At 37.7% G+C, this 27,901-nt stretch overlaps 1 protein-coding gene across 1 annotated transcript in view; it reads right to left on the reverse strand.

Moving 5' to 3' along the window:
* The window catches only part of LOC117325961 (KN motif and ankyrin repeat domain-containing protein 1-like), a 54,508-nt gene that overhangs the window by 14,242 nt on the left and 12,365 nt on the right, over positions 1-27,901 (reverse strand). The window contains 2 exon segments of the mRNA XM_033882497.1: positions 1-989; positions 10,331-10,934. Coding sequence (XP_033738388.1) covers positions 1-989; positions 10,331-10,877 — 1,536 coding nt within the window. The 5' untranslated portion in view covers positions 10,878-10,934.

The following is a 27,901-nucleotide window of genomic DNA, read 5'->3' on the forward strand; positions in this document are numbered from 1 at the left end:
GACGCAACAGGGTTTAATTACCTCCTCCACAGGACAGCCTCCTACACCAATTGAGCGCATGTTCATCTTTGACTCGCGAGCTTTCTGCTGCAACATGAGGAGGCGCTTCTCCTCCTTGAGGACTGAGATACGTACTTGTAAGACTGGGATGGCCTTCAGTTGTTCCTCAAGTTCCCTCATTCTCTGTAGACTCATGGCCATCACTTCACGCACCTCGTGTAGTGAGGACTTACTTATGCTTGTTGTTGTAGACTGAGAGGAAGCAGCACCATCCTCTGGGGTTGGTAAATGTGTTGCCATGGTAGCTGCCAACTGTTCCGATGTGATGTGTGTGAAGCGGGAGTAGCTCGTTTCTGTAGTGACAGTACTTTGGCCGTAGCTGTTGTTGGCTCCTGTGTGGTTATATGTCGATACACTTTGCGTTGGAAAATTTCTTTCACTGGCAATTGTCGAAATAGAAGATAATGAACTCTGGGAATCAGTTCTTCCTCTTTGCATTTCAAAAGATGTATTAAATTGGTTTATTTCTTCCTGCATGTTTCTGCCTCGATTACGTGGAAATGTGTTGAACTTTTCTGTATTTTGTGGGCTTGAGGAGCTAGATGTACCCTCACTCTCTGAGCTCATGAGTCGACCATGAGCAGATGTATACATCATAGTGTTGATTGATGCCAATGTGGCATCTACAGAGGAGTCTATTTCGTCCAGTACCTGATTGGCCGGTGCACTTTGTTGGTTGAGAGGCACAAGGCTTATCTTTTCCACCGTCTCGGTTTGTTGACTGTCAGGATTCTCCTGCTGTTGGAGATAGACTTCCATAGATTTACGAAGTTTACGCTTTTCTCGTTGTAATCTTTTTAGCTTTTTCAAATAGGCAGGATCATTCAAACTGTCACAGTAGTTGACAAAGTCCAGGTCTATATGGTAACCATAGGGACAACATGTGCACTGACCGTTTTCTGAAATGGTCACTTTCTTCTGGCCATTTTCTAAAAAAGATGAAAAAAAGACATTAATTGATATATTGCAATTCAAAGAAAATATTTCATATTTGAGATGATGCAGTGAATCATTATCTTTTCACTCTTATATAAAATATTTTTTCTTTGCTGGAATATTTTTTCCTAACAAAATCATATGTATGCCTCAGTCTGTTTTGACTAACTTTGGTTTCCTAAAGTCTCTATGTACACGATGGATGTGCCTAATAACATTTTACAATCTCACTTTATCAGTAATGAATTTTACACAAAATAACCTACAGAAGACTCACCCATCAACATCATGTACTGTTCAAACCATCTCCACACATTTACAATGTAAAAGGTAAAGTACATGGTACCTCTTAATACTTACCGAACCTTTAACAACACACAAGGCTATTAACGGTCCATAAAAACTCTCCTTTGAAGGTGAATATATAAAAAATGAATATAATCAATCTTCGAAATAAGAAAATTCGTACAGAGAAGTTTGAATACCTAAATCTCCGTTCACAGTAGAAACACTTAAATCACGGTTTCAATTAACACTCCAATCCACATAAAAGTGAAAATTGTTCCACACCTAGATATCCTGTTTGACACTAGTACATGCTAACCAGTGATTGACTTTCTCTCTTGTGTTGTAGAATCATCTCTAATATCTAGTGCGGCTTCGAAATTCTCCACCAACGAACATTCCAAGTAAATGAAAACCAGTGCTTTCCAACGTTAGCAGTTTTAACTTAACATCAGGTATCCCTTCTACAGACAGTCAGTAGCACAATTAAAAACATATTCCACATGGATTTCTACAGCTCTGGTTCAGTGTGTGAAAACAAAAACATGGAGTAACTATAGGCTATCGATAGGATGAGGGTAAATGCTGCCTCAGTTACGGCCTTAAAACCTTCAATCACAATGAAAACTTTTAGCTATAGTCTCATAATATTTATAACCGTTACAAAGAGTACCGAATGCTGCAATGCAGTGCTGGTACTTATCAATCTATGTTTAAACTGTTTTTTTTTTTTTTTTTTTAACATTTGTATTATTATGTCGGCGACGAAAAGCTGCACTTTTGTATTATTGAAAAGTGTCTGCATCCATTTAAGCACTTTTATTCATAATACCATCATTACAATGGTTGAGCCAATTTAAACACTACGGTATAGCTCTATGGAGTATTAGAAGAGGATATCTGTTTCCATTTTAGACAGCATTGCATCACTTAGTCCCAATAAAGCTTGCCCGTCATTCACCACATAAAACAGCTATAAACTATCTCTGTTTCCTCGGAGGCTAGTTGAATCGAACTTGGTAACACTAACTTGTACACAAACCTGTCAGCTTGCAGGCAGTAAATAAAGGCCTTCCCAATGGGTACACGGACAAAATTTGATTATTTGGAATTATCCTAGCTATTCCCTTTCTGATCAATACAGGCTGGTCAAAATAACGAGGCAATGTACCAGTAAGACCCGGAAAACTGTTAAAACATTCCACCAGTGGTCAACCACTATGTACGGAACCAGGATAAATAAGTCAATAATTTAACAAACAGTGAATTTTTTTTTTACAACCAATAGCATGTAAACAAATAAGACTCAATAAAACTCAATGAAAATCACCAAATAAAAACAACAACACAATCAAGCAATATCGGTATTTACCCAAAAAAATGAATACCATAAACTACAGTACAACTCACAAACCAATACCATAAACTACAGTACAACTCACAAACCAATACCATAAACTACAGTACAACTCACAAACCAATACCACTAACCACAGTACAACTCACAAACCAATACCATAAACCACAGTACAACTCACAAACCAATACCATAAACTACAGTACAACTCACAAACCAATGCCATAAACTACAGTACAAACTCACAAACCAATACCACTAACCACAGTACAACTCACAAACCAATACCATAAACTACAGTACAACTCACAAACCAATACCATAAACTACAGTACAAACTCACAAACCAATACCATAAACTACAGTACAAACTCAGAAACCAATACCATAAACTACAGTACAACTCACAAACCAATACCATAAACTGCAGTACAACTCACAAACCAATACCACTAACCACAGTACAACTCACAAACCAATACCATAAACTACAGTACAACTCACAAACCAATACCATAAACTACAGTACAACTCACAAACCAATACCACTAACCACAGTACAACTCACAAACCAATACCATAAACCACAGTACAACTCACAAACCAATACCATAAACTGCAGTACAACTCACAAACCATAAACTACAGTACAACTAGCAAACCAATACCATAAACTACAGTACAACTCACAAACCAATACCATAAACTACAGTACAACTCACAAACCAATACCACTAACCACAGTACAACTCACAAACCAATACCATAAACCACAGTACAACTCACAAACCAATACCATAAACTACAGTACAACTCACAAACCAATGCCATAAACTACAGTACAAACTCACAAACCAATACCACTAACCACAGTACAACTCACAAACCAATACCATAAACTACAGCACAACTCACAAACCAATACCATAAACTACAGTACAAACTCACAAACCAATACCATAAACTACAGTACAAACTCAGAAACCAATACCATAAACTACAGTACAACTCACAAACCAATACCATAAACTGCAGTACAACTCACAAACCAATACCATAAACTACAGTACAACTAACAAACCAATACCATAAACTACAGTACAACTCACAAACCAAAAACTACAGTACAAACTCACAAACCAATACCATAAACTACAGTACAACTCACAAACCAATACCATTAACTACAGTACAACTCACAAACCATAAACTACAGTACAAACTCACAAACCAATACCATAAACTACAGTACAACTCACAAACCAATACCATTAACTACAGTACAACTCATAAACCAATACCATAAACTACAGTACAACTCACAAACCAATACCATAAACTACAGTACAACTCACAAACCAATACCTTGCAACACCAACCAATGACATCGAACAGTTCATTAGTTAATACCAATATACAGTTAAACAATTGAAGCAAAATCCCACTTTAGTATCAACAAACATCCTTCAATTTCATGCAAAAACCTGAACGCATCAATAAATGAAAAAGTTACCAAAACAGATACCGCGGTAGCATCAATGAAATCACTCAGTTCTCCAACCAACTTTGGTATTTACTACAAACCAACAGTAATTACCTACCAACTTTGGTATTTACTACAAACCAACAGTAATTACCAACCAACTTTGGTATTTACTACAAATCAACAGTCATTACCAACCAACTTTGGTATTTAGTACAAACCAACAGTAATTACCTACCAACTTTGGTATTTACTACAAACCAACAGTAATTACCAACCAACTTTGGTATTTAGTACAAACCATCAGTAATTACCAACCAACTTTGGTATTAAGTACAAACCAACAGTAATTACCAACCAACTTTGGTATTTACTACAAACCAACAGTAATTACCAACCAACTTTGGTATTTACTACAAACCAACAGTAATTACCAACCAAATTTGGTATTTACTACAAATCAACAGTTATTACCAACCAACTTTGGTATTAAGTACAAACCAACAGTAATTACCAACCAACTTTGGTATTTACTACAAACCAACAGTAATTACCAACCAACTTTGGTATTTACTACAAACCAACAGTAATTACCAACCAACTTTGGTATTTACTACAAACCAACAGTTATTACCAACCAACATTGGTATTTACTACAAACCAACAGTAATTACCAACCAACTTTGGTATTTACTACAAACCAACAGTAATTACCAACCAACTTTGGTATTTACTACAAATCAACAGTCATTACCAACCAACTTTGGTATTTAGTATAAACCAACAGTAATTACCTTCCAACTTTGGTATTTACTACAAACCAACAGTAATTACCAACCAACTTTGGTATTAAGTACAAACCAACAGTAATTACCAACCAACTTTGGTATTAAGTACAAACCAACAGTAATTACCAAGTAACGAGTCCATCAATCACAGGACAATACGAACTAATTATATCTGCACCTTCAGGGAAATTTCAACTTACACTACAACAACACTCAATGACAAGACAAATAAATCCCAATTCAAACTTTAGTAGGACTGAATAAATCGAAATATTGAAATAGCCCACTCCAGCAGAGTGCTGTTGCATATTGTTTTCTATGGTAATCCGGTAAATTCCATTTCCAATAAGGTTTCAAAATGTCTGCAATTTCCTTGACAGAATATAGATTTTTACACAAAATTTTGAAAACATTTCCTCCAAGTAAACTTCAGGATATCATGTGTGGTTTGTCAGCACCCGCTGGTTCTTCTAAAAAATGAGATTATAATTTCATTTATAATAACTAATAAAGTGTGGTTCTCCACATGGCCAAGGAGATTTTATGTCCCTGGTCTGTGTTGATGAAAGTTTGTCGACACATCTATACTTTTCAGACTGCAGGTCTTAACCCGGTCTAGGAATAGACCCCCTCAAAGTAGGCGCAGATTCACTTCAACTAATGATTGAAGTTATTTTATACATCAAAAGCTACAGAATATCCCGAGCATGTTCGCTAGAAATCAATGAACGGAGAAAACAGAAATCTCACCATTCTTTGGGACAATCAATAGGCACAGCACTCTCTATCATTCCATCACACTTCACAATATCCCACCAATCACGATGGCCGCATCCGTTTGTTTTCATAAGAGAAGTCTATTTATATATTTCAAGAAATAAATACTAATAAATGTTCAATGATTAGATTGACCATTTTGAGAAGGCTGCTTTCAAGGTATATTTGGTATTTGAAATCATGACTCTCCAGAGGATATTTTCCATATAAATGCTTTCCATCATTGAACAATGACCCATAATTAGGTACAGACAAATCATTTGATATGCAGCAACCAATCACAGGCCACAAATATTAACATCATCATGAGTCTGACTGCAGGCTACAGACATGATATACAGTGTTTGATTTTAAAGTCAAGATATGAACTAACTTCTCATATCCTGTCAGCTACACATCTACCCATGTCTCCTGTCGAACTCAATAACTGGGTACAGAAACTGGTCATATCCTGTCAACTACACATCTACCCACGTCTCCTGTCTAACTCAATAACTGGGTACAGAAACTGGTCATATCCTGTCAACTACACATCTACCCATGTCTCCTGTCTAACTCAATAACTGGGTACAGAAACTGGTCATATCCTGTCAGCTACACATCTACCCATGTCTCTTGTCTAACTCAATAACTGGGTACAGAAACTGGTCATATCCTGTCAGCTACACATCTACCCATGTCTCCTGTCGAACTCAATAACTGGGTACAGAAACTGGTCATATCCTGTCAGCTACATATCTACCCATGTCTCCTATCTAACTCAATAACTGGGTACAGAAACTGGTCATATCCTGTCAGCTACACATCTACCCACGTCTCCTGTCTAACTCAATAACTGGGTACAGAAACTGGTCATATCCTGTCAGCTACATATCTACCCATGTCTCCTGTCTAACTCAATAACTGGGTACAGAAACTGGTCATATCCTGTCAGCTACACATCTACCCATGTCTCCTGTCTAACTCAATAACTGGGTACAGAAACTGGTCATATCCTGTCAACAGGACAGCTACATGGATTTTTGCCTCAACTCAATAACCAAATATAGAAACTCCTCATGCTCTAGTCAACTAACCGCATACAAAAACTGGTCATATCCTGGACAGCTACCATGGATTTTTGCCTCAACTTGATAGCAGAATACAGAAACTCTTCATATGATGTAGTCAACTTAACATTCACACATATATCTTTCACCTAACTCACTGGATACCTCCAATTCAATATGTGAACACTTGTAAAGACATAAGCTAGACAGATCTTATAGTATACACTATCAATCAGTAATTTCCGATGACCTGGCCACTAAACTTTTGCCCACTATACGATGATTCCAATACATCATACAATTTCACTTTTGACACATAACCTCATTTCAATGTCACGAAAATGTACACAACTTTCAAAGATATCAAGTTATTGAAGAAAACACTTTTGTAGCAGACTAACACAAGAAACAAAATTAACACACACACTTCACGAAATAAACAGATCACTTACAAAGACCAGCTCTGTAGTTGTGTTGACATCAGCTAGCATCTAGACCTCGTAACTGAATGAACAGTCTTGTAACAGAATGAGCAGTCTTGTGGTTGGAGTCGTTTTCATATCCATTATGCAGATTAAAGAAGGAAAATTTTACCACTTCACACCATTTTCTGCTTGTGATCCCCACCAATTCCATTCTCCATATAGAACTAACACTAGATTGCAAATAAAACTGCTCAGAAAAAAAAACAAACATCACGCTAACTCTTGAATGTTTGATGGACCAAAAAAGTGAGGATGTCAGATGGCTATTGCTGATGTGCATTCTCAGAAACATCACGCCAGGTTCGATACCAAATACAAGTACATAAACGCCTTTTACTGGCTGTATCTGTCAATGAATCTTGAGTTCATTGTAATAGAAAACTGTCAACAGCAGACCTTGGTGGATACAGAGGGCTGAATAGGTTAAACAAAATTTTGTCCATGATCTATTACTGCAGAACCACTTATAATGAGAAACCAACACTTCAGACGTTCCACTCCTAAATGTCTCTAATGGATGAGACCAAGCAATAGGATGACCAGTTCACAGTGATACCGAAGGGGAAGCAGGGAGGATATAATGCTACATTGACTAAAGTATCATTCCAAGTGACTTTCAGGAACAATTTTAATCCATTAAAAGTATAATGAGGTCATGGAATATCAGGTGTAAAATAACGAGAAAATATTAATAAAATTTGTCTCATTACTCCAACATATATCTAACAACATTGTAAATGCTTTCTTTTACACATTTAAGAACAAAGATGACAGGTGTATATTAATTTCATTCAAGGTAAGTTACAAATTTTGAAGTTTTGCCATTTTATTCTTACACAAAAAAAATCATACTAAGATGAAGTGACATTTTATACCTTACAATAGTGTGTTGATAGCAGCCAGTTAACTGTGACCAAGCCTCCTACATACTAGGTATTTTTCAATATCTTTTTAAAAATAAGAAGTTCTGGAATTGAAATTAGAGTATTTAGCTAGCATGAGTCATTGTAATCGATTTAAATGATAAATTGATGTTTAGTGTAGCTGATCTGCAGTAATGAAATATCGGGACATAGTCTTACAAATCAAGAATGAAGTAGCATTTTTTAAGGACTCCAGGTAAAAAGGCCATAAAATTGATTTTGGTATTGAAGACCATATTCAATGCTATATATTTAAACATTGCATTGACAATTCAAGCTTCCAAAATTCAATTTTGATATTTGCTATTTCTCTTCAAATGTTATGAAATATCAGATATACACTACTCCATTTTTTAACAAGTAGGCCAATTGATAGGATGACCTGATGAAATCATACCGACAAACCTTCTGTCTAGCTAGTAATTTTCAGATAATTACTTGGTGTGCTTCACCCCGAGGTACCAGTCTTATAATCAAAGAGAACTAGTTTTCTGACAATATTACCATACTTAAGAAAAAACCCTTTACTCAACATACACACATGTAAATGGTATTTTAACTTGGTTGTTATGATTATACTTTCAAACAGTCTTGATTTTTTTCTTTTTTTTTTTCAATTTTTCAAATAAAGTAATTTTTTTTATTTCCTCAGCAGCAATTAATATATCAAATTTGTTGCCTTGAAAAATATTTCAAAGATTGATTTCACAACAACTACACCAGCAGGCAAACTAGTACAGCTCGAAAATTCTAACAGAATAAGAGAACTCCATAACTAGAATACTTTGGGGGTTAGAGAATGTAATATCACAAATGCATCGGCCTTCAAGTCCAGCAAGTTATAGGTCTATATGTTGGCTGCTATTGAATGGATGAATCCCATCACAGACATTATCACTCTGCTGAAGAATGTGGCATCTATAGCTGAATACCATAAAATAGAGTCAAGTGGCAATGAAGAATCTTTTTGACTTCTTTCCATTCAAAGTGACACTGTATGGGATTCACCGAGATAACAGTTTGACCTTTGACATTTTCCAAGTGGAATATCACCTATCATGTGAAATTGACAGCACTAGTGTTTTCACTAAACACTTGTTTAAATCTATGACATGACACTGTATATGACAGCAGTAACTACCATCGTGTAACCCTAGTGACAGGTCACCTCTATGTTTGACCTCTGTACCAACTATGACAACTGTTACTGTACCTTTAACCATGGTGACAACTCACCTCTATGTTTGACCCCTGTACCGACTGTCACAGCAGTAACTACCAACGTGTAACCTTGGTGACTGTCACAGCAGTAACTACCAACGTGTAACCATGGTGACTGTCACAGCGGTAACTACCAACGTGTAACCATGGTGACTGTCACAGCAGTAACTACCATCGTGTAACCATGGTGACTGTCACAGCGGTAACTACCAACGTGTAACCATGGTGACAACTCACTTCTATGTTTGACCCCTGTACCGACTGTCACAGCAGTAACTACCAACGTGTAACCATGGTGACTGTCACAGCAGTAACTACCATCGTGTAACCATGGTGACAACTCACTTCTATGTTTGACCCCTGTACCGACTGTCACAGCAGTAACTACCAACGTGTAACCATGGTGACTGTCACAGCAGTAACTACCAACGTGTAACCATGGTGACAACTCACTTCTATGTTTGACCCCTGACTGTCACAGCAGTAACTACCAACGTGTAACCATGGTGACTGTCACAGCAGTAACTACCAACGTGTAATCATGGTGACTGTCACAGCAGAAGCTACTACTGTGTAACCATGGTGACAACTCACTTCTATGTTTGATCTCTGTACCGACTGTCACTGCAGTAACTACCCATCGTGTAACCTTGGTGACAACTCACATCCATGTTGACCTCTGTGCCAACTATGACAACTGTAACTATTTAACCATGATGACAACTCACTTCTATGTTTGACATCTGTGCTAACTGTGGCAACATTAACAATCACTTGCTAACCTTAGTGACAACTCACATCTATGTTTGACCTCTGTGGCAAAAGTAAACTGTGTAACCATGGTGATTACCCACCTCTATGTGTGACCTCTGTGGCAACAGTAAACTGTGTAACCATGATGACAACTCACATCTATGTTTGACCTCTGTGGCAACAGTAAACTGTGTAACCATGGTGATTACCCACCTCTATGTTTGACCTCTGTGCTGACTGTAGCATGCCCTGTGTCTCTGTATTCAGCATGCATGCTCTCTGTCCCCCACATCTGAGCCGTCATATTTTCCATTCCTGCCCCTCGCATTTGTGCAGTGGCACGTTCTCTCCCCACTTCGGGACGCATTTCTGCCGCTGCACTTTCCGACTGATTCCGCCGAAGCTGAGTGGTCGTATGTGGGAGTGAGGCTGAGGACGACACAGAGGAGTATGATTTCATCGAAGTTTGAGGTGGCAGGGACGAAGTTGAAGACAAAGACGAATGATTAGTCCTCTGCAGGAACTCAGAAGGTTTTACGTTATGATTGGCATCCATGTTCACGTTGACATGGCGTATCTCTGCCGTTGCCGTTTCTGTTGGAGGGCCCCACACTCGATTAACAGGGACATTGTTTGTGTCCGACCCGATGACATGGACTTCAGTTATTGTAGACTGCTGGTTGTAACTGGTCATCTTGCTGTCAAAACTCCTATCTGCTGGAGACTCCGATATGTAAAGCATTCTGTCTGTCCGCTCCATGGTTGTCATGGCAGTATTGTGGGGTGACAGGCTCCTAGGATAGTTTCATAGTGGAGTCTGAAACGATAAAAACACCTTTGCATTAACTGTACAATAAACAGCTATAAACACAGTTCTGTAGGAATCAATTCAATACACTAGAGAAAAGGACAAACAGGGAAAGGAATACAATATATACACATAAGATAGGTATGGTCCTCCGACCCACGAGGAAGCTGTAACACATGTTTGCTGGGTTGGTCCTTTTATCCTCTAGTGAACACATCAAATAATCAATTGAGTAAAGCGGCTGTGATAAAGGTATATAGCCCTCAGCTTTTTTTGTCACAATAACTTCCCTGAGTTATCTAACAACTTTTACAGGAATTTGCACTATTATATTATAATATTGCCTCTATCATAATCAATAGATTCTATAGAATCCCCCCCCCCCCCCCCCCCCCCTCACATAATTGGGATGAAAATAAATGGAGACTGATGCAAGCCACAGCCTGATTTGAGCGTCCATATGGAAACATCACAGCTGGACAAATATAAAATCTGACCATCTGACCAATATTATTGATGAGTTTATATTTCTGTACACCAGTATTATAGATTTCTAGTAATCCCTGCGGTGATTTCTCTCCCGGATTAAGAGTACATATCGGCTATATTTCGGTCACAAATACATTAGATACCTGTGGTGTGAATAGAATGCCTGGTGGCTCGAGATCCTCGATATTAAAATCAAAATCATCAGTTTGACATATGCTGCAGCAACAGCAGGTGATACTATTACAAAGCTTTTGTTAAAAGGCATAATCTAGCTACTTCAGCTATGATGGATATACCTGTTAACGATGTTAATAACAAACCTAGATGTGTACAGGTGTATAAAAGAGTGACATAAGTTTATCAACAGGTCCCCCCCATCAACGTGTACCCCCCCCCCCCCCCCCCCCCATCAACAGGTACCCACCCCACCCCACCCACCCAATCAACATGTATCCCCCCTCCCCCCATCAACGGGTATCCCCCCTCCCCCATCAACAGGTATCCCCCCCTATCCCCCTCTACCTGACAATTTCTCATTACATCTCAATCATACTTAATTCTTTTAACGGTGTTAAAGGAAAGGCCTAAAGTATCTTGCCTTACATATATACCAAATCTTTAGAAATTCATATTAGTTTGGCATTAAAATTTAATTGGAAATTTAATTGGAAATTGTTTCAATTAGATTATTTTGAATAACAATAAAGAGAATTGTAACTTTATTTCAATCAAAATTATTTTAAGTTATTATAACACAGTCTTTGATCTTTTTCAAAAAATACTCTGTATTACATTTCTACATATTTATTTTTAAAAAAATCACAGACAATGGGCAAATATTTTAAATACATGGTAAATTAAGACTTTTTACACGATAAATGTGAATTAACACACACAGCGGAATGCATACCTGTTGCGTTTCATGTTCCACTAGGATTAGCTCACTACGTACTTTCTCCTGTCTATATGAAGTTAGTTAAAACAATTACAGTGTAATGTTGGGTAGTACCTACATATGTATCACTAATTACCACCAGGCTATAACAGGAAATGCTGGTAATTCTGTGTTCTGAAGTACACCACTCTCGGGGTGTTAAGTCTCTGATGTAAAACAGGTGTACACAACCATATGTTTTTTAAGGTTTCTGTACAAAGGAATCAATCAGACTTCATCACAGAGAAGTCAGCAGTGCCTAGTTCTGATAGGTGCCCTAGCTAGCCCACATCACAGGACCGCAATAGAAACAGGTTAATTACTCTTCTGCAGGTATTAGATACAGGTCTGCACAAACTTGTATTATCAAAACTGTATCAAATCATCACGCCCTAAAGTACCTCAGACAGGGAATCCCCCTCCCCTGGCTCTGTAGGCCTTGTATATTGGAGAGACTACCTAATGCAGGGGCAGCTTGTACCTTCTTGGTCTTATACCTAGAATAGAATGCCTAAAACCAGTACCTCAGTGAATTCCCCATTTGAAGAATTTTAAGGTAAGCATCTCGGGGAATGCCCTATTCAGGTCCCGTACCTGGGAAAGAATTCCAAAGCCAGCACCATAGGGAACCCCTCATTGGTCCTGTATCTTGAAAAGAATTTGAAGGCCATCACCGCATTGGAATCTCCTATTGGTCCTGTATCTGAGAGTGTTTTCAAGGCCAGTCTTGAACATGGGACAAAATTCCAAGGCCTGTACCTCAGACAGGGAATCCCTAAGAGACCTTTCAGGGCCTGTACTCAGTGAGGGAATCATCAAGCGATGCTATCCCCCAAGGCCCTGAATCTAGGAAAGAATTCCATGGCCTGTACCTCAGATATGGAATGCCTATGTGAAGGGTCCTGTTTTTTTTGGAAACCCTACATGTCTCTAACAGTGGATTATCAGGCCTGCTTGGTGGATCCCTACAGGCCTCTGTACCTCATAAAGCGGATTGTTAAGCCCTGTTTGGTGGATATATACAGGCTCTGTACCAGAGAGTTGACTCTAAGGCCTGCTGACCTTTCTGACAATGGATCACTACAGGCCTCAGTGGATTGTCAGGTCCTGTATCAGAGAATGATGGAACTCCAGGTTCTATACCAGTTAGTGGAGGTGGTAAGACCCTGTTTGGTGGATCACTACAGGACCTCTACCCCTGAAAGTGGATTGTCAGGCCAGCTGTTTGATGGATTGTCAGGCCCTGTTTGATGGATTGTCATGCCAGCTGTTTGATGGATTGTCAGGCCAGCTGTTTGATGGATTGTCAGGCCCTGTTTGTTGGATTGTCAGGCCCTGTTTGTTGGATTGTCAGGCCCTATTTGATGGATTGTCAGGCCAGCTGTATGATGGATTGTCAGGCCTTGTGTGATGGATTGTCAGGCCAGCTGTTTGGTGGATTGTCAGGCCAGCTGTATGATGGATTGTCAGGCCTTGTGTGATGGATTGTCAGGCCAGCTGTTTGATGGATTGTCAGGCCAGCTGTTTGATGGATTGTCAGGCCAGCTGTTTGATGGATTGTCAGGCCATGTGTTTGATGGATTGTCAGGCCAGCTGTATGATGGATTGTCAGGCCCTATTTGATGGATTGTCAGGCCAGCTGTATGATGGATTGTCAGGCCAGCTGTTTGATGGATTGTCAGGCCAGCTGTATGATGGATTGTCAGGCCTTGTGTGATTGATTGTCAGGCCAGCTGTTTGATGGATTGTCAGGCCCTGTTTGTTGGATTGTCAGGCCCCTTTTTGATGGATTGTCAGGCCCTGTTTGTTGGATTGTCAGGCCAGCTGTTTGATGGATTGTCAGGCCAGCTGTTTGATGGATTGTCAGGCCAGCTGTTTGATGGATTGTCAGGCCCTGTTTGTTGGATTGTCAGGCCCTATTTGATGGATTGTCAGGCCCTGTTTGTTGGATTGTCAGGCCCTGTTTGTTGGATTGTCAGGCCAGCTGTTTGATGGATTGTCAGGCCAGCTGTTTGATGGATTGTCAGGCCCTGTTTGTTGGATTGTCAGGCCAGCTGTTTGATGGATTGTCAGGCCCTGTTTGATGGACTATCAGACCCTGTTTCAGTGAATATGGAACTGATCATCCAGGTGTTGTATATCTAAGTAAGAATACATTCCAGATGACACCTGCTCTAATTCTTATCTACAGGGGTCTAATTATGGCACAAGGTTTCTATCTCATCAGGGTGAACATATCTAATGATACCTACTATATATAAGTATACACCAGCTATTTTCCTTCGGCTGTCAACTGCCTCAGGAAAGAAGAAATTTGTTTTCATTCTGAAAAGTTTTTTTGTTTTTTTACACAACTCATTGAAATATTTACTGTGCTGTTTAAAGTGAAAAGCTGCCAGATCAAGTATGAAGTGTGTGGGTGTTCATGGCTTAGGAGCAGGTTTAAGAACTACAGAAGATTAACAGCTAAGCAATATCACCTAAAAATATGATCTTCAAACATTTTTAAATACATTTATTTGATTTTCTATGCACAACGTTCCACCCTGTCATCCATCACATACAACCTACCCTGTCTTCCATCACATTCTAACCAGAGTTAAAATGTTTTTGTATTTTTCAATTTCTTTTAAAAATAATAAACATTGCCTAAATGGTTGACAAACAAGTGACATGTTAGAAATACAATCATTTTATCACTTTTCATAACTGTGCTAAAATATTTTTCTGAAATGGTTTTTAGCACAATTATGTAAATTGATAAAAAACATTTCCAGTAAAATATCTATTGTACATGTTGTCATGATTGGATTTTACTACAGATACTAGTATAGTATATATACTATAAATGGGTTAAACCTGTGTACACTAAGTCTACATCATACTCAGGTATTAAGGCATGAATGGCCCGGTTCACCTGTAATCTACCTTAATATACAAACTATATGGGAACGATAATCATTCATAAGAACTCGCACAAAACATCGGATCATAAATCCACATCAACAATGAGTTCGGATAAGGTCGGTGGTGATAAGTTATGACTGGACTTACCTGGGTACGAACGGTCAGTATGGTCATACACTCGGACACCTGACCATTGTACAGAAGGTTTATATATCATATACTGACCACAGAATATACTAATCCTCAGGAACCAGCTGGTCAAAACCTTATCTATTCCAACAGGACCTTTCAAAAGACAATACCTGTCTACAAAGTCTTTTGCCAAAAAGACACATAAAACATATGGGGGTAGATATATATTTCATTATTTTGTGAAGAAATACAGTAATACCTGTTATTTTTTTATCTGGCTAATTTTTTCTTCACTTCATTATGAAATGATGTCCCTTTAGTGGTTTTGCAAAAAGAAAAATATCATCTCTTTAACAATTTGACATACATGTACCTGTGTATTTTGCTGACTTTAAGGTTATTGTTATTTGTCCAACTAATTGTATATTTCTCTGTGAATTAGTGATAATCTTCATTCTGTCATTCCACAGGGTGAAATAAACAATAATACTTGTTTTATAAAGACTTAACTTTTTTTAAATAAATCTCTGTCAAAAGCACCTGTTAAAGAGGACACCCGCCTATGTAAGACCTCTTTCAGAATAGACAACCTATGTAAAACAAAATCATCAAAGATGCTTATTGTCTACAAGAACCTGTGTAAAACTGCTGTAAACCTGCTCATAAAGGATATGCAGCACTAGACACCCCTGCATGTCAACATCCCATTGTATTCTATCTATCGCAAATAAATACAAACACAAATTGTGTAATCTTCAAAGTCAAGATTTCCCCAGCTCTACATCAAAGACTGTATATCTGTTTACCAATATCATCAAGTTCAGCACAGTGCAAGTCTATAAACTTCCATCTTCTGATAACAATTTGTCCAAGTTATCAAACATAATTACCAATGAAGTCGTCCTATCAGATAACACTTACCCCAACATTACATGGTGTCAGAAAGGTCACGACAAACTTCACTGAAAACATCCTCCTTGTTTTACATCCCATAAACCAACAGAAGGCAAACTCTTCTGATTTTTTATCTGTACAAGTCTTCACAAATCTTCCCTACATACCAATACTGTATCATTGTGTAATCGGTGGCTTTATCCCCAATAAACATGAACGTGTTATAGGGAATGTATAGAATCGCAATCACAGATGTATACAACACCGAAATGAATTTTCCAGTCGCACACATTTATAAACAACATAAGCATTTATGTACGTCAGAGGTAACATTTATATAGAGTTGTAAAGCTTGGCTTGGACAGTTCCCTAACAGTGTTATCCCTGTAATCCCCAGTCACTCAGTGGTAAGTACTCCCTAATCAGTTTAATCATATATACTACACCTTTAACGACGTACCTGTACAGGTACACTTGACGATTCCTACACCTTATTCAGTCATAATTAGTCCCTAATTGATAATGAACCTGTGACCATTTACCTGTCACATGAGCATTGTTATACCTGATGACTTCCACTCCACACCTAGTAGTAATTGCACCCTTATTAATTATGTACCCATATTAATTATGCATCCATATTAATTATGTACCCATAACGACATACCTACTGTCATTATGGGAAATGTCACCTTGGTACAGGTAGATGGAATGCCAAAAGGTCAATACCAATATAGACAAATTGATTTTGATTTTATAATATCTACTGATAAATATTTGTATATAAAGATGACACAACAATAACATTTAAATGTTCGTCTGTAGTGCATACTCACGCTAACTATCATCACACTGCAGATCTGCCTAGCCAGGAGAAAGGCCATCGTTAACCTATCTACCTGGTGATATCTATCCTGTTTTACCTGACAAGGAATACAGTACTGATCCAATCAATAGGTATTACTTTTATCTACAGTCCTGACTATTGACTTTTCATCTCCACATAATTGATTTTTTTTTATATATGTATACCTATTGCCTGTACATGTATATGTTCGATGTTCTGTATACTACAAACAGCTTGACTTTGGTGGCCTTATTACCACCCTGGCTCCAGGGTAAAGCTACCTTATATACATGTATACCTATCACCATTTAATTGTAGTAATTGTGCATACAAAGGCAATTGTACATACCTACAAAAGCTGAGGCCAATGTAATGACACATCTATAACATTGACATGAAAGCTACATTTTTAAAGGTAGATTCAAATATTTCATAAAAACTAAAATATAGTTTACAATTCTCAGGCTGATCACAAATTCTTATATGTTTTCTTAAATGATCCTACAAGAATGTTCTGACCTTGAACTAAAGGTCATCATTGACAATATAGGACCAATGGAATGGAGGTGAAGGTGAAACTGGCCTACCTGTGGCTAACGTATACATCACTGGTCCTTTGATGGGAGCTCTGGTGACAGGTAACACACAGGTACTCACCCTAATATATGACAGGGCTACTAAGACATCTAGTGGTCTCGCCCAGCCTCCCGGACCTGGGTCAAAGGTTACAGGTCACTGTCAGAGGTCGCTGTCAGGGGACACCGTATATCACACTAATGGGGATGTACTGGGGTCTTCATAGGTATACTACTACAGATTTAAATCAGTCAATTCTGGATACCCAAAAGAAAATTTTAAGAAGGGATGTCGCAACATCTCAAATTTGGGACAATTTATCATCTAATCATGGTTGTTTATAACTACTTAGTGGCTTTAATGAAAAGTTCAAGTATTGTTTACGTTATATTAATATTTTCACTAAAATTATTCGTAAGAAATGTGAGTATCACGATCAATCCAGCCCTTTTTAAAATATGATTTATAGAAATCTGCATACTTAATAATTAAGACAATACATGTGTACACAAGAAAAGTACACATTATTATACCATTGTCTTAACAAAAGATATTAATTCTCAATCATCAATGGTGACAAATTCCAAAATCTAGTTAAGTAAAGTTGTGTATCAGCCTGACTAGGCCTGTATAAGGGGGTATTGTAGCACCCCTCCACAGCGCCTACCTCTGGACAAAGCCGCCCTTCTTCCTTTGAGCTAGAAGGGGCGTGTCAGCCCTGATGCAACAGTGGGAGGGGTCTTTTTTGACTGAGGTTCTCTGTTTATCACTGATAAATTCACCAGGCACTGATTATCTCAGATCAATTCAAGGTTTTAATGCACGACATCACACTAACCTTGTATAAAAGCTAGGCTATCCAAACACAGTGTCCAGTTTCTTTATGTGAAACAAAAGATATACACATATTTCAAAGTGATGGGAGCAGGCCCTTTAGTGTTTTACAAGTTAACACTGTGCAATATTTCTAAAACAAGTTCCAGTATTCCATACTTGATGGATAAAGGTCACATGTACACTGTCCGACAATGTTGAATACATAGTATCCAGTTTCTGAAGTAAGGAGTCACAAATAGGATCCAGTTCCTTAGTATTACAGAGTTGTATAAGTTTCTGTAGAAATCCAGGTCAAGTGATGAACAATGTAGGGTCTAGTTCCTGATAACTGAAGGTCGGACTGTCCTACATTATAGAATAATGAAGAAATCCAGGTCGAGTGATGAACAATGTAGGGTCCAGTTCCCTGATAAGTGAGAGTCTGTCCCAGTGGGTTTTGTACTTGCCAGGTATATGAAGTACCTGTGTGTCACTGACGAGTCCATTGATCACTCTGCAGGAAAGGTGAGTCCACTGTGACACCACAACACAATGTGGCATTGTAGTGAAGACAGTTATTTATAAATAAACAGTGAGTTGTAAGCCTAGGCTGTGATTAAACTCTTACTAAAGCAGTATGTAAAGAGAAAGTTAACTAGGTAACAGAAACCTTAAATGGCTGATCAATATGATTGATGAAACCAAATTTCAAACTAATGAGACACAAAATAACCTCAATGAAGTTATTTGGTGTAGAATATGATATTGTGAAAGAAATAGGGAAAGATACATTTCTTGCAGAGTGCCCAGACAAGAATCAAACCCCAGTCAGTGGTGTGATAATCTCTGGCTCTATAGGTATCTCCCGAGCCAAAGAAGCATGCTCCAGATATAACGAGCCACATTGACCCATTCCTTTTATAATAGTACATGTTCCAGTGAAAGGTACAGCCAGCATTGGAAGGCGTCCTGTAGGTGGTAAATCAGTAAACTAACTAAGATAGGTACAAAGTATATCTGGCAGAACAAGGGGGCAACAACAACCTCACCAGTTAAGAGTCAATGTCACTTATGTTTCTCAGGAAAATGAGATAGTAGACCTTCCTATCCGGCTGTGGTGGCTTCCTTGAGCAAGACATGTTACCATAAACTGTCTGGATAGATTTAGATGGTTATCCCATCATGTTGTTCAGTGAGGTAGCCACTAGCTACTACAAGGCGGCCCTGCCTCAAATTGACCCTGGCTGTTCAAGAGGTGAAAACCCAGCAAACTAATAAACATGTGTTATGTCCAATTGAGTAATATTGCAGAGATTTTTTGACAGATGATCTTGACATATAAATGTTATAAGATAAAGATATAAACAGAACAATCTGACCGATATTTATAGGACCAAAGTTTCCATTGGTGTATACACTAGTGTATCCATAAATAAATAAGTCCCCTTCTTCATTTTATTTAAATCATCAATTTTAAAATACTAAGTTAAAAGAAGTTAAGAAATAACCCCCCCCCCCCCCCCCCCCCCCCCCCCCCCCCCCCCCCCATGTTTAATACTTAACTTCTACCTAGGGGAGGGGGCTTATTTGAGGATGGGCTTATTTGAGGATGAATTCAGTAATTTCAAATAAAAGTTATTCTAGATCATATCCCTCAATAAACTTGATTTAATCATTTAAGTTGTTCATACACTCCACTTTCCACTTGAATTTTTGAGCAGTAAATCTTCTAAAAGTCGGTCACAATAAGTATATTACCTCCTCTGAGATTTAGTACTTGTATAATGTATCACAGACAACAGATAGTTACTTCTCCTTTACCGAAATATTCACACACGTCTCCTGAGAGATATATGATAAATACTCAAGACATTGAGACTGCATGTACAGCAAAATATCTTACTAATTACGAAGATACTTGTATTTAGCCTAGATTACATCTGCAATGGGTTTTAAGAACTGCATATATCAGAAACAAAATAATCATTACATACTTTTTAGCTTTCCAAATCAACCTATTTTTTCTGCATAGTTTTATATATACAGATATCTTTCACCGCCTTCAGTATAAAAGTTTTTTTTTCCTGTTCAAATTAAACATAAATTATACATTTAATTTATATATTCAATGCACACCTATCATTCACTCCTGGCTAAGGTGTACATGACATCTATTAATGCCGACAATTACATCTCACAAGGAAGACAGGACCAGTTACCATTGTTCATATATCTGAGATATATGAAGTCAAACCTTGAAATGGGAAACCTTGTGTAGGGACCACAAAAGAATTTCAAACATAAACATGTAGAATAAAAATAAATCCAATTACATCACTTAGAAATAGACAGCCTGGATACAAGTTAAGATTTGGTTTATTTTGTTTAACGTCCTATTAACAGCCAGGGTCATTTAAAACGTGCCAGGTTTTGGAGGTGGAGGAAAGCCGGAGTACCTGGAGAAAAACCATCGGCCTATGGTCATTACCTGGCAACTGCCCCACATGGGTTTTCGAACTCGCAACCCAGAGGTGGAGGGCAAGTGATAAAGTGTCGGGACACCTTAACCACTCGGTCACCGCGGCCCCACTACAAGTCAAGACATGGAGACTTTGGCCATATAGGAATATAAGTCCAGTATTTGTCAAACCACCAAATCATAGGTACATCTGCACATATGATAATTTAGACACATCTATATATTATTTTGTCATATTTTCTATATTTAGTTACCTCCATAAATCCATTTTCCTGGATTCCCTCCCTTAAATGATCCATTATTCCATGTTGGTCTGAGGTATATGATATCCAGGTTTCGTCACAGAATCAATGTTACAAATTACCTGGGTAATCCGAATATAACCGGTGTGTGAATGGAGGTGATAAGCAGAGCATTATATCATTGTAAATATACCGATAGTTCTTATCTGATCACACATTACAGAATAAATGTTTCCATTTCTGTAGGAATCTGACAAGTACTGGTGTCAGGTCAGAACACTATCTGAGGAAAACTTGGTCCAGCAATCCGAATATCATTAAACTGCCAAAACCTTTACATCTCTACAAAGATTACAATTTATTACACGCACAAGGTATAGCACCTCCAGTTTCCTAATCATCGCAAGCTGTCACAAAATGGAGACCAAGCACAGAGCAGGTAAACATATCATTTAGCACTTTGACATAATTAGCACTGCCTTTTTAATGCTATAGGTACGGACTGTATATTTTGCTAACTAAGCACTTTCAGATTTAAGCCTAACCAATTAGCACCATTCTCACAACTGGATGCCTGAATAATTCTTCACCGGTATACTGTAGTTTGTCTCCTTTCCAAATTTCCCTGTTTTAACTTGACTTGTTTATCGACTGGGTAATCATTATTTAATCCCAATTAGAACACAGTATAACACTATGTTTACTTCTTATATAGCTCCGCAGGGATCTGGTACGTTTCCAACTTTCACTATAATACTCTAGCTGGCTCTCTAGTCAGCTGGTGTGTTATACCTACATGTAGCAACATATCACCTTCTACTAACCCATGTAAGTATATGTACATTGTGTATGTATTCTGAGATATATATCTATCTACTACGGTGATCTCTTGACCCCCAGGGACTAGAATCCAATCAATTTCTATTTAGTTTTTACAGACCGAATGGCAACAGAGTTTTGTCCACTAGCTATAAACATGTCTGACAATAACGTCCAGTAATGTACGGCTGGTACATACTCCATAGCAGGGACCTACAGTTTACATGTCAATATCTTCTTTAAGTTCTGAAAATCAAAACGTCAAATTTAGAATTGACAGCTATATAAAATCTGATATTTCTGTCTTTGACTTAAGGATATAATTAATTAATATATCCCATTATTCTGACAATACCTCCTTTCTAAGGAGTTTCATATAGATAACTGTAAATATCTCAATAATTATCAATATTATTTCATGATACAAAAAAGCATACCCGGTATACAATTATTGTACATATATTAAAGGGAGATAACTTTGTAACTTGAATCCAAAAACATGAATAATTTTGTGTTGGGTAGAATATAAACCTTATCTTTTAATTACAATAAATATAGATTATCTATTGAGGACAACTGTATAGAAAAAGACGAAATACTTTCAGAAATTCATAATTAGCCAGCCACCCTGAACAATTAACAAAGGGCCACAACTCTGTATATAGTAGGACAAATAACCTGACCCAAGAGGTAATTAAATACAGTTAAAAAATATTGGTAATAGGAGGTGAAAAACTATGAGACATACTTTCCCCATGCAAAGCATGCTCTGTGGAAAAATATTATAAGACATCTCCCATGTGATACCCTGAGTGGACAATTTTACGAGACATTCCCCATGTGATGCCCTGAGTGGACAAATTGATGAGACCGCCAATGTGATGCCCTGAGTGGACAATTTTATGAGACATCACCATGTGATGCCCTGAGTGGACAATTTTATGAGACCCCCAATGTGATGCCCTGAGTGGACAATTTGCTGAGACCTACCCCTTGTGATGCCCTGAGTGGATAATTTGATGAGACATCTCCCATGTGATGCCCTGAGTGGACAATTTTTATGAGACCCCCAATGTGATGCCCTGAGTGGACAATTTTTATGAGACCCCCAATGTGATGCCCTGTGTGGACAATTTGATGAGACATTCCCCATGTGATGCCCTGAGTGGACAAGAGAGTGTATCCTTCTGTATTCTATGGTAATGCCCTTGATGTCTACTACATGTAGATATATTTAATAACGAATGTCTATGATTAAAATTAGTACCCTAGAAGTCAATCCTGAATGTTATAATGATCAATCTATACTTACATAAATATAAATACAGATCCATATAACTGATCAATGTAAAGTTCTATAAGCAGAATATTAATTAGCTCGAGATCTACAAAGATGTTAATATATGTAGAATATTTTAAAACTAGCTCTACCATACGTTAATATACGCAGAATATTAATTAGCTCTACCATATGTTAAAGTAAATTACACCAGTATTTTGTACACACCAATCCCATTGACCGAGATATGATATCAATAAAACAAGCCAGTTTATTAAAGCAATCTAGTCTGGAGGTCAGGCAAATTAACCTCGTGCAACACTGAAGCATATTAAAACAGGACTTTCTATTCTGTTTGGCTTCATATGTTTTGTCAGTTTGAACCATCATAGCATAAATTGAAATTTTGAGTCATGATTGTAAAATGAATTATAGTTATGCACCTTAGTCCTGATACTTAGCACTCAAGTTTGTCTGTTTGTTTGTTTTGTTTAATGTCCTATTAACAGCCTGGGTCATTTAAGGACGTGCCAGGTTTATGAGGTGGAGGAAAGCCGGAGTACCCAGAGAAAAACCACCGGCCTACAGTCAGTACCTGGCACTCAAGCAACTGATCTCTCATAGATACAGAACTGTTCTACATAAATCTAAAGATTACAACTTCGTAAAATTACTGTACAGAATGTTTATCATTTAGCATTAAATGAAAGGTAAAGTATATCTACAATTTTGTATGCGTAAGTTTTCACTGACCCAGATATCATAAATCAAGTTTACATGTTGAAGACTCACAGCTCACATTTGGGTTAGGACACTGTAATAAGAGTCAAACCTATAAGACAGGGAGATGACAGGTACAACTCCTGTGTCTGTGATACACACTTACCTTATAATCTTACTTAGAGCAGACATGCTTACAAGTTATAAAGTAGACCACCATGTTTGGTGTGGGGGGAATTCCAATCAGGTATAGATCGTCAATCATTATAAAGCATATTTAGGGTTGACCGACATCCCAGGCTCAGGTACAACTATACACAACGCCAAATTCGTGTAAATTTCTTTTACAAGTACATGTTGTACATTCACAAAGCTCATCTGGTAAATATCTGTTATTCAAATACTTAAAAAATTCAGAAATTATTCCATAGTGAAAGTCTTCAGTTTCATACATACCGGGTAGTGAAGAGAATTTTCATAATGCACATATCGGCATACCAAGGAGAAAAAAAAAATCAAAATTCAAGATCTCTGAGGTTCTGACCAATCAGAGCCCCAGATAGAATATACTGGTAATAATATACAACACTGCTGTTCAGAGACACAGGTATGATATGCGATCCAAAAACTTTAATATGATATTAATAAATCTTCCGAGAATGTTAATCTGTAGTGCCTGTGTGGATCCATTGGTTACAGAAGAATTTCCTTAAGTTAAGGGATACACTGTATATAGGTTACATATTGATGAAACTGGGGCCTACTTGCGGTATAAAAAGTTCCTTATATCAGCCAGTGACCTAGTGAAATTTTGTTGTATTTTCCCAATTCATGTTCATATTTTCCCAGTCGGAAATTGTTTAAGTGTCCCTCTACATCAATTGGTATGAATTTAAGAAATGTTGATACGAATGTGGTTCATGTAATGTCTCACAAGCAGGTGTTAAAATGCTACTAATTTATCTTGATCAAAGCTAAATTACACATAGAATGAGATTTATTGATAATATTTCCTCAATTAGCGATAAAATTAAAAAAGAATTGGTACATGCCCCTGTTATATAGCAGTAAGAAAAATCACCGTCAGCAACACAATTATAATCTTAATGTTCACATATTGTTCCTTATAATCAGATCTAATTTACAATTATAAAAGTGCAATTAAATATCCATGGAAACTATTGTTATTGAGATATCATTAAGTGATTTATGTAATTAATTTTGAACATGAAACAGTGCAAAGATTACTAAATCCTCTGTACGTTCACATATCACCCATAACTAACTTTCATGCCCCGCTGATGACATGGAATGCGACTTTCATATGCACATAATTTACTTTATAACATGCATGGCCAGAATAATAAACAATTTTTTGTGGCAAGTAGAATTTTTCCCAGTGTTAAAGATCATAGAACGATTCACCAAAACATGCATCAGTTTTACCTAGGTGTCGGTGATCATGGAGCGTGGCTGATCAAAAAGGTGTAAAACCATGCAGCGTGTCGTAAAAGACAGCACGGAAGGTGCACATCAACATGCATCTGTAATACTAGGACTGTCACAAGGTAATCTAAAGGACACGCCCAGGTCATAAAAGTTGGGCACTGCATAATTTCTCAGAATGTACATAACAACACAGAGGCTTAAATATTTAGTTAAAATGTGACATAACAAATTATGCATACATCGTATATAATATCTAGTAGCTACGTGTTTAAAAAATGAACATTATTAGAATTTTACAGTAGTTGTCACTTTGACATGGTAGATTTGACTGGCAGGTGTCATCGATGAAGCTTAACCTTCTGGAACACTTGGTCTGGTTCTCCTTGTACTTTTTTATGGATCTCCCACTAAATCTAGATTTTTCTATCCTTGCTTTATAGCGGTTCTTAGTGAGAATAACCATCTAATCATTACCCAAAGTAATTGTCCGAAACTTCTTTTGTGTCGCTGCCTTTCACTCGTCTATGTACAAAAAATCCTTTATTTCACTAATTTGGGCCTTCCAATTGATATTCTCTTAGTATTTGATGATGAGTTAGCACATTGTATTTCATCTTTAACCTATATAGCTTTATAATTTGGTTTGTTTTGTTTAACGTACTATTAACAGCCAGGGTCATTTAAGGACGTGCCAGGTTTTGGAGGTGGAGGAAAGCCGGAGTACCCGGAGAAAAACCACCAGCCTACAGCTAGTCAGCACCTGACAACTGCCCCACGTAGGTTTCGAACTCACAACCCAGAGGTGGAGGGCTAGTGATAAAGTGTCTGTACACCTTAACCACTCGGCCATCGTGTCGGACACTTTAACCACTCTGCCACTGCGGCTATAGCTTTATAAGGGCATTGGTGAAGGGCCTGGCACCACCGTAATAACATATACAATACTGTATCACCTGTGATTAATTAAGGGAAGGAGCCGACTCAACACTGATTTACATGTCTGTAATATTAACTAATAGTATATATTTTGTTGAAATTTAGAGCATAATGTATTCCTGTAGACGCTATGAGACTTGACAACAAAGACTTGTGTGTGAGCTTTCTGTTACTCTACCCTGCCCGATCATAAATAAATCTCAGATTAAATCCACTGTAAGTCCTGTGTCACAACACAAGAAGTTTTCATTCGTTGATACAAAGAGGAATAAAACTAGAATAACAGCTGACACTATAAAAGGTGGAATATCACAGTAACACAGCCAGTCTGATACTCCAATACTACATCTACCTTACAATGTACTAACACAAATGTCTGAGGGCCACACACAAACTGGCCGAGTATTCAGCCACCCCAAAAAAAGCTTGCAGGGATTTCAACAGTTATGGCCATCTTGACCTCAATACCTCTCAACACACAAGGTACCAGCTAAGTCCCCAAATATTTAACAAGAGCGTAATGGTGTAAACATATTGACATAGCCTATGCCTGGTAGATACATTTTAATAGCCTTTGATCTGTGCCCCATGACCTATAACCCACTTATAACATTAATAGCTGAATAAATACTTATGAATGAAGAGAACCAGTCACCTATTACTCAGCAAATACACGAAACTATAGACATCTCTTACACAGCAAAAACACATTCATTACTGTCTGTTCTTATAAGTTGGTGGCTATTCATATTTTATTTCTGAAGAATTGATATCATCAGACCTCATGCTAAGATATCTTTAGATCTTAAATTTAGTAAAAGACGCTAGGATGTAATATTTTAGGATTTAGTGACAATTCAGGTGACTGACAACATGCTAAGAAAGTGCAACAAGCAGACAGAAACTCGAACCCCTGACCTCTGAACTATAGACAGACACTACACCATTTGAGCTACCTGGCTACTGTCGTTCAGCCCTGTCCAGTTATGCTACCATCCTCCTTCCTTCAACGAAGTCCTAGACCCTTAAGACCCTATAATACCTTCTGTGGGTACATGTATTTAGCTGGGTATCAAATATGCAACAGAAAGGAGTACTGAAAAATATCCTGCCTCTGACGGGCCTCGAACTAGCATCCTCTGGCTGTCTGAGAGGACATCCTACCACTATATAGACTAAAGGGAAATTCCCACTAGCCTCAGCTTGTAAAGATACACATATTCTCCACTTTTACAAGCATATGTACCATTACATCATTTATTTTAAGTCCAGCTGTGCATCAAATACATCCTGTATAATTTCTGTGACTGTCTAGAAGTCGAGATTAATAACAGACAGCTATTCAATAAGAATATGTAACAATGACATGGTGACCTTTCCATGAACACAGTTTGTTAGGTTTTGTGTCCTTGAAATATCTACAAGGTCATGCATATGAAGACAGCTTTCACTAAATC

The sequence above is a fragment of the Pecten maximus genome, chromosome 4 (assembly GCF_902652985.1).
Source record: "Pecten maximus chromosome 4, xPecMax1.1, whole genome shotgun sequence".
Classification (NCBI taxonomy): Eukaryota; Metazoa; Mollusca; class Bivalvia; order Pectinida; family Pectinidae; genus Pecten; species Pecten maximus.